Below are 13848 nucleotides of genomic sequence, written 5' to 3'. Positions count from 1 at the left end.
ATACGTAAGTAGATCAGGAAATGTCTAGAAAGACGGGAATAGGTTCATCTCTTTTATTTCTGTAATGCTTGTTGACTCCTCTGTGCTAACCCCAAATGCTTTTGTTTTGCTTGTAACCATTAAGCTGGCCCTCAAGAAAACCATTCTTTATGCTTAATTATTATCTCTACTCTTTTTAAATCTAGCAGTAGCCTAAGTTCCAGATCTATTTTTTTTCTTATATATACAAGAAGGCTAACAGCATTTTGGGCTGTATAAGTAGGAGCATTGCCAGCAGATCGAGGAACGTGATCGTTCTCCTTTATTCGACATTGGTGAGGCCTCATCTGGAATACTGTGTCCAGTTTTGGTCCCCACACTACAAGAAGGATGTGGAAAAATTGGAAAGAATCCAGCGGAGGGCAACAAAAATGATTAGGGGTCTGGAGCACATGACTTATGAGGAGAGGCTGAGGGAACTGGGCTTATTTAGTCTGCAGAAGAGAAGAGTGAGGGGGGATTTGATAGCAGCCTTCAACTACCTGAAGGGGGGTTCCAAAGAGGATGGAGCTCGGCTGTTCTCAGTGGTGGCAGATGACAGAACAAGGAGCAATGGTCTCAAGTTGCGGTGGGGGAGATCCAGGTTGGATATCAGGAAAAACTATTTCACTAGGAGGGTGGTGAAACACTGGAATGCGTTACCTAGGGAGGTGGTGGAATCTCCTTCCTTGGAGGTTTTTAAGGCCTGGCTTGACAAAGCCCTGTCTGGGATGATTTAGTTGGGAATTGGTCCTGCTTTGAGCAGGGGGTTGGACTAGATGACCTCTTGAGGTCCCTTCCAACTCTGATATTCTATGATTCTATGATTTTGAATAAAATTTACCCTTTTAAAGAACAGGATTGGGGGGGGTTGTGTCCTAAGAGTTTGTGCATATGCTGTTTCATTAGCTGGTGTTTTCTTTCTCAGCTCTTCCCTGGACGGGGGTGGGGTGGGAGAAAGGGCTTGAGGTTACCCCAAGTGTGCTTTCTTGGGTTCAAAGGGGTTTTTTTGCATTTGGGTGGTGGCAGCATCTACTCATCCAAGGTCAGAGAAAAACTGTAACCTTGGGAGCTTAATACAAGCCTGGAGTGGCCAGTATTAATTTTAAGAATCCTTGTGGGTGCCCACCTTCTGCACTCCAGTGGGGAATCAGCCTTGACATGATGCCAGAGCAGTGGGATCATTTTGAACCAGAAGCATAGATCCCAGGATTTTAAAAGGACACTTTTCCTTTTGGCAGCCTGCAAAGCCAGGGAGCTTTTTTCTTTCATTCTTTTCTTTGCTGCCTGAGGGAGAACAGGCACTCAAAGGGTTCAGCCTGCCAAACCAAGGAGTCCAACAAGTAGTTTATTTATTTTTTTCTATCTTCGTGGCAACAAAATAACTAGGCAAAATAGGACAGCCCTGTGCATGAGGTTGGGGTCGGGTACCGAAACCCTAGAGAAACCAGTCTTCCCAAAGCGGCATGCCACAGAGAAGACAGACCCAGATCAAGCCCAGTACTGAGCAAAGATGTGAAAATTTGCCCCATGCTATTAAATGATGAGTTTCCAGATGAAGCAGATAGTTCAAGGTTAGCTTACACAAAGTTGCCCTGGATTGTTGCCATTACAACTTGTGCACCAGAATTTAAGATTTTATATGTTTTAGTTGGGTTTTTTTAAAAAAAAAAAGGTCAATAGAGGAAAGCATCAATAGATTTTGAGTGCCTAAATCCCTTAGGATCTTTTGAAAATCCCAACCTGATCCTGTAGATTCATAAAATATTAAGCAGAAAGGGACATTGTGATCATCTAGTCAGGACTCCTGTATAACATAGGCCAGAGCCCTTTCCTGAATTAATTCCTTTTTGAACTACAGTAGATCTTTAAGAAAAATATCCCATCTGGAATTTAAAATTGCCACAGCCCTTGGTAAATTGTCACAGTGGCTAGTATCCCTTTAATCTTTATGGGGCCAGGACTTTAGTGAAAAAATGTAGTGTGTTCCGGAGTCTGCAGAGAGCCTAAGACAATGACTGTGGGGTAGGTACAAGCTGCTCCTATTCACTGCAGAAAGCAGAGTGGCTCAGAAAAGGTGGTGAGAGATTGTTTTTGTTTTCTTTTTCCTCTCGACTGAAAAAATGACATTTTGTCAAAATAGGGAAAACCCAAAATCTTACTTGCTTTGGTCAAAAACTAAAAAATAAAGTTTTGGGGGTGTCAATTTTCAGTTTTCACATGAAAAATTACACATATTGTAGAAAGCAGATTTTGGAGAAAAGTTTTTGTTTTGTCACAAACCCAATTTTTGACAAACCCTGGAAGTAAGATATTGATCATGAAACCTAATGGTGGTTGTGTACATGCCAAAGAAGCCATTAACTATTTCCCTGCTGATGAAATGAAGCAAGGAAGAAGATGGATAGTCTGTTGTGAGTGACATTTTAATTTGAATTGTGAATGGGTGGATGTAGGAGTCTGTGGCCGTCCCTCCCTGTCTATCTTGGAGAGAGGCTGTGCCTCCTCGCTGTCTCGTTCCTAAGAAGGCAATCTGGAAAAGAGAGAAATCAGCTGTCTCTGGTGTCCAGGCCATCTGAGTGGGACTGGGAAGTAATCAGGCTCTGGAACTCAAGCCCTGAGGCAAGGGGAAGCCCCAAACAGCCTAGGGCTTTGGCCCTCAGCAGAGCAGTAAGTAATCTTTGAACCCAGACTTTCAAGCAGGGTGGGGCACAAATAGTCTACGGGAGCTCTGGTCCTCATGGAAGGCAGAGCTCCAAATAGTCTAGGGCTCAGGCCTCAGGCAAGGTGGAGCAACAAACAGTCTAGAGGCCCAGGCCCTTAGGCGGGGCAAGGCACCAAGGAGTCTAAGGCTCCATCCCTCAGGCAAGGCAGAGCAGTACAGGGTCTCTAGCATCCTAACTCTGGTAGTTGATAGACTACAGAGGTCTCCTGGCCTACAGTGGGGAGGCTGCCACCTCAGGGGTGGGGTGGCAGTGGGCAGGGGAATCGGGGCCCACCCTACTGCACTGGGTCCCAGCCCAGGGCCCTAACAGTGATGGAGTATTCCACAACTGGGTCAGCGGGAAACCCAGCTGCAACATGCTGCCTGAAGACGCAACCGGATTAGAGTTGGCTGTCCCTGGTCTACTTACTATCCTACCCTTGGTGTGTATCTCGATCCAGGGGTCATCCTCTGTCTCCCAGGGATACATTGTCACTTGTAGTCCTAGTAGCTCCTTGGTGTTTGGAGTGGCGGGATGATCTGGAAGCTCATGCAAATCCTTGGGGCAGCAACGGTCCTCAGCATCCCACTCTGGCAGCAGAGGAGAAGAATCTGTCTCCCTCGGATGCTCCAGACCAACTGAGCTTCAGGGTCTTCCTTTTCTACTGCCTGTTCCTGTCCTGCCCCTCTGCTTCTGGGGAGGTGGGGACTTTTTGGTTCTGCCTACTAGGGTGTGTGAGGATGTCCCTCCCTGTCAATCTCCAAGGGAGGTCACGCCTCCTTGTTACAGTGGAATTTAGGTTGTGGACGGAGCTCAGAAGAGTAACACCACTGTTCGGAGCAACAGAGGGTCCTGTGGCACCTTTAAGACTAACAGAAGTATTGGGAGCATAAGCTTTCATGGGTAAGAACCTCAGTTCTTCAGATGCCACTGTTTGGATTTCAGTATGGACTTGAGATGTTCAAATAAAATAACTTTGCAAGTGGTGTCTAGATATTCTTGAACCAAACTAACAAAGCTTCCCCACCATGATCATAGAATCATAGAACCATACAGTTAGAAGGGACTGCAAGGGTCATCTAATCTAATCCCTGCCAAAATGCAGGATTTGTTATATCTAAACCATCCAAGACAGAGGCTTATCCAGCCTCCTTTTGAAAACCTCCAGTGAAGGAACTTCCACAACCTCCCTAGGCAGTCTGCTCTATTGTCCTGCTGTTCTTACAGTTAGGAAGTTTAATCTCAATCTGCTCTGCTGTAGTTTGAACCCAATGCCTTCTTGTCCTGCATTCTATGGCAAAATAGAACTTTTCTCCATCTTTTTTATGGCAGTCTTTCAAGTAGTTCAAGACCGCTATCATGCCCCCTTTAATCTCCTCTTTTCCAAGCTAAACATACCCAGTTCCTTCAGCCTTTGATCATACGGCTTGCATTCCATCCCTCTGATCATCTTTATCTCTCACCTCTGGATTCTTTCCCATTTCTCTATCTCCTTTCTATACATTGGTGACCAAAATTGGACACCTTATCTGTTAATTGGATCCTCAATTCATAATTAGATCCTGATCTGCTAATATGGTGAGATGGATAGAAAATAGTTCACCTCATAGTTTGATGGTTTCTTCAGAGTTAAAGGTTAGGGTTAGGGTTCAAAAATTCTCAAAGCTACACTCTGTGTAGGCCTGCTTTGCTGGTTTGTTACACTATAAAGCTCATGAGCCAGAACCCCAGCTGGTGTAAATTGGTGTAGCTCTCTCAAAGTCAATGAGGCCAAGTCCCTATGTGGTGTAAAACTGCAATAGTACCAATGATGCCATATTCTTGCAAGAGAGCTGGCTTTTGCTTTGAAATGAATCTCTTCTTTCACTGAATCATACTTGGTTTGATGAGCTGATCTTTCATTTGCTGAGCTGGGGTCCTAATGAATTTCAGTGACGGTCAGGTGCCCAACTCCTTTAGGCTTCTTTGAGAATCCTGATATGAGTGAATGAAAGCACCATGATTGCATAGGGTTCAATCCTACAAGATGCTGGGAATTGCCCTTAAATGCTCTCAACTCCCACTAAGAACTCAGAAATCACTGAAATTTGAGGAGATATCCTATGGGAGTTAGGTGCCATCTCCCATTGAATTTCCAAGGGAATCAGGTGCCTAACTCCAGCAGCCTCCTTTAAGAATTCCAGTCTCATTACCATACAGGTAAAGTCTTGATGAAGGGAGGTGGTACATCATACAAGTCATATGGCTGTGGTGCATCATAGAATATCAGGGTTTGAAGGAACCTCAGGAGGTCATCTAGTCCAACCCCCTGCTCAAAGCAGGACCAGTCCCCAACTAAATCATCCCAGCCAAGGCTTTGTCAAACCTGACCTTAAAAACCTCTAAGGATGGAGATTCCACCACCTCCCTAGGTAACCCATTCCAGCATAGTGAAAAAGTTTTTTCTTAATATCCAATCTAAACCTCCCCCACTCCAACTTGAGACCGTACTCCTTGTTCTGTCATCTGCTACCACAGAATAGTCTAGATCCATCCTTTTTGGAACCCCCTTTCAGGTAGTTGAAAGCAGCTATCAAATCCCCACTCATTCTTCTCTTCAGCATACTAAATAATCCCAGTTCCCTCATCTTCTCCCCATAAGTCATGTGCTCCAGCCCCCTAATCATTTTTGTTGCCCTCTGCTGGACTCTTTCCAATTTTTCCACATCCTTCTTGTATTGTAGGGCCAAAAATGGGACTGCCTCATTGCCATCTGTTACCCACTCCCCTACCCCAAAAATGGGGTAGAGGAGTGGGTAACAGATGGCAATGATGCGGTCATACACCATGCCAGCCAAGAGGAACTCTTCAGTGGTGATGAAGAGGGATAACAGCAGCAACTGGGTCACGCATCCTGCATAAGAAATGGCCTGGTTCTGGGTGAAGAAATTGGCCAGGGCTCTGGGGGCTGACTTTTTTTTTAACTTTGAAATTTGGCCAAAAAATCATTTTAGACAGAACATTTTTCAGCCCAAAGCTTTTTGGTTTTGGACCTCCTACATAACACAGGCCATAGGAGAGACAACAATATTTTAAACTGGTATTTTCAAAAAAGACATAAATGAAATTGGTGCTCAATACCCATTGACTTTTAAAGGGAACTGGATGTCTAACTCCTTCAGGCCTTTTTGAAAATCCCAGCCTTAAACAAATTTTGCCCACTCTCTGCATATGTGTGTAATGCTACCCATGGTTGCACCATTTGAGCATGCCATTGGCAGCAAGGGTTACAGATAGGACACACTTGAAAATGGTTGTTTTTCCATGAAAATTTTGACTTTTCTTTAAAAAACTAACACCAAAACTGTTGCCAAGAAATCATTTTTCGATTAACAATTTTTACACCAAAGTTGTGGTGTTTTAATTATTATTTTACTTTATTCAGATACAAATTAAAAAATGCATAGTTCTTAATAAAAACTTGATTCTCTCCTTCCCCCTATCCAGAATGCAGAAACTTTTGGTGAAAAAAAAGTTTAGTAAAAAGCTTAATTTTCAAAGAAAAACAATTTCCATAGAAAATTTCCAACCATCCTTAGTTACAAGGCAGAAGAGCCTCCATAATCCATTACACTTATATGAAAAGCTGGGCGCAACTCCAGTGTGGTGGGAGGTAAGTATATCTCAAAGGATTCTGTGACTGACTGGATCTGTCTCCAACCACTACCAATGCAAAACTGGGTTGTATAGGCAAAACCAAGCCCCCACTTATCTTAGGACTCACCGTGGACTGTCTCCAGAGCAGCCAGTCTGACGTCTGACAGGCAACAGACCCTTTCCAACAGGATGCAAAATTGTCATTCAAGAGACTCCAGGTCTATTCCTGGCACTGACACTATCCAGTTTTCTGACCTTAGTCAAGCCCTTTCTCTTCTCTAGTTCCTCTTCTACATCATGTATGTACAACTCCTCTCATGTGGATGCACTTATAGCATCATAAAGATGAAATAGTTGGGAGATGCCAACTGGACAGCTGGTCTGGAGGGATTTTGTTATCCTGGAAGGGGATGGGGGAACTATACAGTGATCCATTCGGAAGGCTGAGTAGCGAAGGAAGAGAGCACCCTGATTCAGAGAGAGAAAGATAGAGAGAGGGCTCAGAATGAGCAAATGATGGAAGTAATACTGGTATTACTTATTCCTGTACTGGAAGAAGAATAAATTATATAATATAAGGCACATTTTTACTGGTATAACTGTGTCCATACTATGGGTTGTATCTGTATAACTATTTCAACAACAAGAAATTAACACCCCTAACTAAAATAGATACAAAAGCTGTGTATAGACCAGGACTTACTCTGTGTCTTGTAGGACACCTAGCACAATAGGGCTCTGATCATAGTTGAGGCTTCATGGCATTACTTTTAATATAAATAGAGGGAAAGGCACATACCCAGCTCAATTGCTAATCAGCTTTATCATCCTAGGCACAACTCCCTTTTATTGTCCTAGGATTCCAAACAGATAATCTCCAGTATAAGCATCATGATGTCAGTTAGATTCTGTGTGTGATCTCCAGTTCAATTGTTACCATATCTATTCTTTTTCAGGTGCAACAGTCATTGGCTTCAGTGAGCACAGTGGGTTTTCTTTAAGAGAGTAATAATCTCTCCATTACCCAGGAGTAGTGCTGTGCAAATAACTGATTTTTCTGTTCAATGGTGGTGTAATAGGGACAACTCCTTGTGTCTGTGTCTGGGAAATGAGCTCTGGTCCAGTCTGGCACTGTCTTCTATCATTTGCTCATTCTGAGCCCTCTCGCTCTCTTTCTCTCTCTGAATCAGGGTGCTCTCTTCCTTCGCTACTCAGCCTTCCGACTGGATCACTGTATAGTCCCCTGCCCCCTTCCAGGATAACAAAATCCCTCCAGACCAGCTGACCAGTTGGCATCTCCCACAATCCTGTGTCCAGTGGCTGGTAGGGAAACCAGGGCCAGCCCTCTACTCCACATTCCAGCCCAGGGACCCTACAGTCAGCAGCCAAGCTCTGCACAATCTCAAATCTCACTGCTCTTTCCTTGGGCTGCTTTCTACTCTGCTTCCAACAGACTCTCTTCTCCACCCTTCTGGGTAAACCCTTCCATCAGGCCAGGATCCCAGGGCTTCTCACTCCACTTGGCTTTCCTCCTTTTCCATCTCCAAGCCCTGAGAGTCACTGGTGGCTTCCACACTGCAGCCCCTTTCTGCTGCAGACTTCCTGGTTTTATTCCTTAGCCAGTTTCTCCACCAGCTGGGCTTTATTAGCCATTGGTCATTTTTAGTCAAGCCAGAATCTCTACCAGGTATGGCTTATAAGGTTAACTGGCCCTATCTGTGCCATCTTACCCCCTTCTAGGATCATGTGGTGTGAACACCCGATCACAAAATAAATAAAAAAATTAGAAAAAAAGAAATTGGGAATGGGGTGAGTTGCCCATCCCCTGTTGCCCATTTGCAACTTCTGGCAAACAGAAGTGTGTTATCGTATCTTCCCCTACTGCCGACCTCATTTGCTACATGCCCTGCTATTGTCCAAAGGGGTTAAGGTAGGATTTTCAGGAACACTCAGTGTTGCAGTCAATGGGCATTTTAACTTTGACTTCAATGGGGACAGATTTAGGCTAACAGCAAACACTTCTGAAAATCTTATTCTTATGTTTTCAGTTCAAATTGCAGGGCTTTGTGCTCTGTGATGGTGATTTTAAAAGTGGCCTAAAAGAAACAGGGGCCTAATTCCCTTTGTTGCTCAGTGGCAGATGGGTGCCAAACTCCCTTTGGGGATATTCACAAACTTTATCCACAGTTTTCAGTTCAAACACATCTCTGGTTTATAGACTCATAGATTCCAAGACCAGAATGGACAGCCGTGATTATCTAGCTGTAAAACACAGGCCATTAAACGTCCCCAAAATAAATACTAGAGATAACCTTTTACAAAAGCCTACAATCTTGATTTTAAAGTTGCATAAAAGTGCACTGGAGAAAGGAACTATGTGTAGCAGGAAATGAAAGGAGTGAGAGAACAAACTCATGGGTAGAGCTGGGCAAACATTTTTCAGCCAAAAAATTGTAGATTTTGCTTGGCCAAAATATTTCATGAATGTGGGTCAAATTCACCAAAAAGTTTCAGTCCACAATAAATAAAGACATAAATAAATAATTTAATAAATAATTAGATCAGAAAAAGCTGAATCAGTCTTAATATTTTTTAAAAGAAATGTTTCAATTCACAAAAATACATTTTTGTTTAGAATGGTGCTTGCTGTATTATTTTAAAACAAAAGTTAAAAAAAAGAAACAAAACACTTCAATTTTTGTCAAAGCAAATATTTTGTTCAATCCAAAAAGAATTATTTTACTTGTTTGCTTCACTGAAAAATTGAACAAGACTTTGTTTCAACAGATTTGTCAGACACATAGTTGAACATAATTTGTTGGGGAAGAGTCAATATGATTTTTGTTAAGAGAAATCATGCCTCACCAGTCTACTAAAATTCTTTGAGGGGGTCAACAAGCATGTGCACAAGGGGGATCCAGTGGATATAGTGTACTTAGATTTTCATAAAGCCTTTGACAAGGTCCCTTATCAAAGGCTCTCAAGCAAAGTAAAATGTCATGGATTAAGAGGGAAGGTCTTCTCATGGACCAATAATTGGTTAAAGATATGAAACAAAGGGTAGGAATAAATGGTCAGTTTTCAGAATGGAGAGAGGTAAATAGTGGTATCCCTCAGGGGTCTCTACTGGGACCAGTACTACTGAACATATTCATAAATGATCTAGAAAAAGGAGTAAACAGTGGGGTGGTAAAATTTGCAGATGATACAAATCTACTCAAGATAGTTCAGTTCAAAGCAGACTGCAATGAGATAGAAAGGTAACTGGGTGACTGGGCAAGAAAATGGCAGATGAAAGTCAATGTTGGTAAATGCAAAATAATGCACATTGGAAAACATAATCCCAGATACACATATAAAATGATGGTGATCTACATTTGCTGTTACCACTCAAGCAAGAGATCTTGGCGTCATTGTGGATAGTTCTCTGAAAACATCATTTTAATGTGCAGCGGCAGTCAAAAACACTAACAGAATGAAGAGCTAGATTATAAGACAGAACATATCACATTGCCTCTATATAAATCCATGATATGTCCACATCTTGCAGATGGGCTTGCCCCATCTCAAAAAAAGATATATTGGAATTGAAAAAGGTTCAGAAAAGGAAAACAAAAATTATTAGGGGTATGGAACAGTTTCCGTATAAGGAGAGATTAATAAGGCTGGGTCTTTTCAGCTTGGAAAAGAGATTTCTAAGGGGGGAGATGGTAGAGGTCTATAAAATAATGACTTGTGTGGAGAAAATATATAAGGAAATGTTATTTAGTCCTCCTAACTCAAGACCAAGGGGTCACCAAGTGAAATTAATAGGCCACAGGTTTAAAAGAAACAAAAGGAAGTATTTCTTCACACAAAGAACAGTCAACCTGTTTAACTCTTCACCAGAGGATGTTGTGAAGGCCAAGACTAGAAGAGGGTTCAAAAAGGAACTAGATAAATTCATGGAGGATAGGTCCATCAATGGTTATTAGTCAGTATGGGCAGGGCTGATATCCCTAGCCTCTGTTTGCCAGATGCTGGGAATGGGCAACTCTCCCCATTCCCAATTTCTTTTTTCTAATTTTTGATTGATTTTGTGTAATCACACCACATGATCCTAGAAGGGGGTAAGATGACACAGATAGGACCAATTATACATATAAGCCACACCTGGTGGAAATTCTGGTTTGACTGAAAATAACCAATGGCAGATAAAGTGTGCACGCATGCGCGCGCGCGCGCGCACACACACACAACTATTTCTCCCCAAGGTTCAAGGGTGTTTGGATCCAGATTTCTAGATCAGTGCATTTCTAAGGGAAATGTGAAAAATAACATAATCACATGGAGGATTTATTTATTACATTTTTTTCTAGTGGCATAGGACAGTGTTTTAGGTGAGATAGATAGATAGATAGATAGATAGATAGATAGATAGATAGATAGATAGATCCTTCAAATATACCAAAGGATTATTTAGCTCAATGTTCATAGAAAAGGTTCATTTCAAAACCATTATGCAGCCTATGGTTCTTCTCAAAGCTTCTTTCACATCCTTGTTCCTTAGGCTGTAGATGAAGGGATTCAACATGGGGATGACCAGGGTGTAAAACACAGACACCACTTTGCTCTGATCTGGAGAGGATAATGAACTTGGCTGGGCATACATGAAGAAAACAGTCCCATAAAGTAAAGTCACAACCACTATGTGGGAGGTGCAGGTGGAGAAGGTCTTGTTCCTGCCCGTGGCACAGCGAGTCTGGAGGACAGCAGAGATGATATAGGCATAAGAGACAAGAATGATCAGGGCAGTGCTCACTATGATGAGGCCACATAAAGGAAACAGCACCATTTGATTGATATAGGTTTCAGTGCATGAGAGGGTTAGCAGGGGTGGAACATCACAGAAGAAGTGATCGATCTCATTAGAGCCACAGAAGCTCAGAGTAAAGGTGAAGCCTGTTTGCAACATGGAGTTCATGCTGCCACACATATAGGCCCCCACCACCAGCTGAATGCAGACTGGCTTGGACATGGTGGCAGTATACAGGAGAGGGTTGCAGATGGCGGTGTATCGATCGTATGCCATGGCCGACAGGATGAATGCCTCAGTAGTGACAAAAAGAGAGAAGAAGAATAATTGGGTGGCACATCCGCTGTAGGAAATGGTTTTGGTGTCTGTTAGGAAGCTCACCATGGCTCTGGGGGCAATGACGGAGGAGTAGCAGAGGTCTAAGAGTGACAGGTTCATGAGGAGGAAGTACATAGGGGTATGAAGGCGAGAGTCAGCTGTAATGGTGAGTACCAGGATGGTGTTTCCTAGCACAGTTATTATGTAAATCACCAGGAATGTCATAAAAGGGACCACCTGGAACCCTCGACCTCTTCCAAACCCCAGCAGGATGAATTCCATCACTGCAGTGTGGTTTGCATCTCTCCCTGGCTCCACCGCTGTCATTTCCTTTGGAAAAGTGATGAGATACAAGTTTAAAGAAGAACTGAAGGTGCTGGATAGATTGCAGCAGGCTAGAGGTGTGTTTGGGTTCATCCTCATTGAAGTCGAGCACAAGACTCCCATTGGTTTTGCTAACAGTGGTCAGAAACTTTGGAAAACTAGTTAAATGTATTCTGAACAAACCTGGAGAAATTCTGTGTGAATTTTGACCTTTTTGCTGTAAAGCAAAAATGTATTACATTTCTCATGTAATAATGATTCGTGAGAATGGACTCTGATAGTGCAAAATTTTGATTATCTCGTAACCCACCTGGATACCCTGTCCCTTTGAAATCCATGGTACTCTCCTGTGAGTGAAAGTAAATTTACCCACTCCCTGCATGAGTGTGTAAGGATGCCCATGTCTGGGTGCTATTCAACATGAGTCTGTGTGGTGGAATGTTGCCCTCGATCCACAGATTCATATAGCTTAAAGCCAGAAGAGAGCAATATGAGCATCTAATATGACCTGTTGCCCAATAACTTTTAGGTGAACTAGAGCATATCTCTGCCCATGCCACAGTAATTACTCAAGAGGATGAGTCAACAGATTTATCAGATTGCTTCTCATCAACTCCAACACATGCACCCCATCCAAATACCAGCATTAACAATAAGCTATAAATACAGTCATAGGACTAGTCCTGCTTGGTGATTTCCGTTGAACTTCACTGACTTCTTAGCAGTCAGACTTGTTGTCCTTCTAAAAGATCTGCTCTAGCTTAAACAGATGTGGGAGTCACTGGGTGAGTTTCTCTGGTGTGTGCTACCCAGGAGGTCAGACTAAATGGTCTCTTCTGGCCTTAAAATCTATCAGTGAATGGAAAAAATCAGTTTCTTCCTGTAAAATAAGTGCAATTGCAAGGCTGCAATACTGGCTTAATGATTCCATAGACTGGGGTTCAACCTAGAGCTTAAGTCCAACATTATTTTGGCTCCTGCTATTTGTACTGGCCCCCTGCATAGTGTGAATTTCACCTGTATAGAGTTACACACCTTAAATTGCTCACTAAAAAACTACATTAAAAGAATGATATTAAGACTGAAAGACAAGTACGCAAAAGTTAGGAAACATTCGAATTAAAGATGCCCATGCAATCTTAATTCAGCCCCCTTGTATATATCCATTATGAGATAGTTTTTCATTACATGATCACATATTATTTTTTTCCACCAGTCCCCCGCTTCATTCAGTGCAGAGGTGGAACTGTGCTCTGGGGAATGAATCATGGCTGTGTAGTGAAGGAAGCTCTAGTCTGTAGGATCCCTGCCTCATTTATTGCAGAAGGTGGAAGGTGTTTAGAAATTGAGGCAGGGAACTGCAGCAAGAGAAAGGATGGTCTAAGGCAGGTACGGCAGTTGAATGTTGCCCTTGTAAACTACATTCTACCCCTGCAAGTCACTTAAAACAGACATTTCACAGGTGGTCACTAACTGTGTGTTCCTCATGTTCTGGGGGCCTTACCTGAGACCCTGGGATCTAATACGAAGAAATGCTGAGCAATCACAGCTGCAGCTAAAGTCATTGGGTGATGGGCTCAGCACTCTGAAAAATCAGGCACTACGCATCTCAGATTGGGCAGCCAAAATTTTGACCTGAATCTCTCCGTGCCTCAGTTCCCCATCTGTAAAATAGAGAATATAATTCCTGTTAAAATAAATAGGCTGCCACATGCACCCTGATTGTGAGCTCAGCTGTAAAAAATGAGCAAAATTTCATAAGATATCACAATAACATCTTGCAACATATGTGGATAGGAAAAAGTGCAAACGAAGAGAACTGCTGACATAATTTGTGAGCTGTGTTGAAATCATGCCTGGTAAACAAGGACATTTTGAAAGTGAAAATCAAGAAGCCAAAACTGGAGTATTGGAAATTAGGACAAAATAAGGAGGGGATAGGCTATTCCACTCATCGCTCCCCTTTGGGGCCCTTAAAAAGTCTTTGGGGAGAAACATTGGCTTTAACTGCCCCCCATCTTTAATTCAGGGTTAAAAGGATGTTTAATGGTG

The 13848-nt window shown here is 42.6% G+C and overlaps 1 protein-coding gene across 1 annotated transcript; it reads right to left on the bottom strand.

Annotated features, from left to right (window-relative positions):
- Positions 1–10842: 10842 nt before the first annotated feature.
- On the bottom strand, positions 10843–11799 carry LOC128846646 (olfactory receptor 12-like). The gene has a single exon (XM_054045883.1). It carries the CDS (start codon positions 11797–11799, stop codon positions 10843–10845), a length of 957 nt encoding a protein of 318 aa, XP_053901858.1.
- Positions 11800–13848: the final 2049 nt, after the last annotated feature.

The sequence above is a fragment of the Malaclemys terrapin genome, chromosome 12 (genome assembly GCF_027887155.1).
Source record: "Malaclemys terrapin pileata isolate rMalTer1 chromosome 12, rMalTer1.hap1, whole genome shotgun sequence".
NCBI classification, from domain to species: Eukaryota; Metazoa; Chordata; order Testudines; family Emydidae; genus Malaclemys; species Malaclemys terrapin.
The sequence above is the reverse complement of the archived record's forward strand: the minus strand, read 5'-3'. Positions and strand labels throughout refer to the sequence as shown.

Coding starts and splice junctions, on each gene's coding strand:
- LOC128846646 (XM_054045883.1), bottom strand. CDS start 11,799: ATGACAGCGGTGGAGCCAGGGAGAGATGCAAACCACACTGCAGTGATG.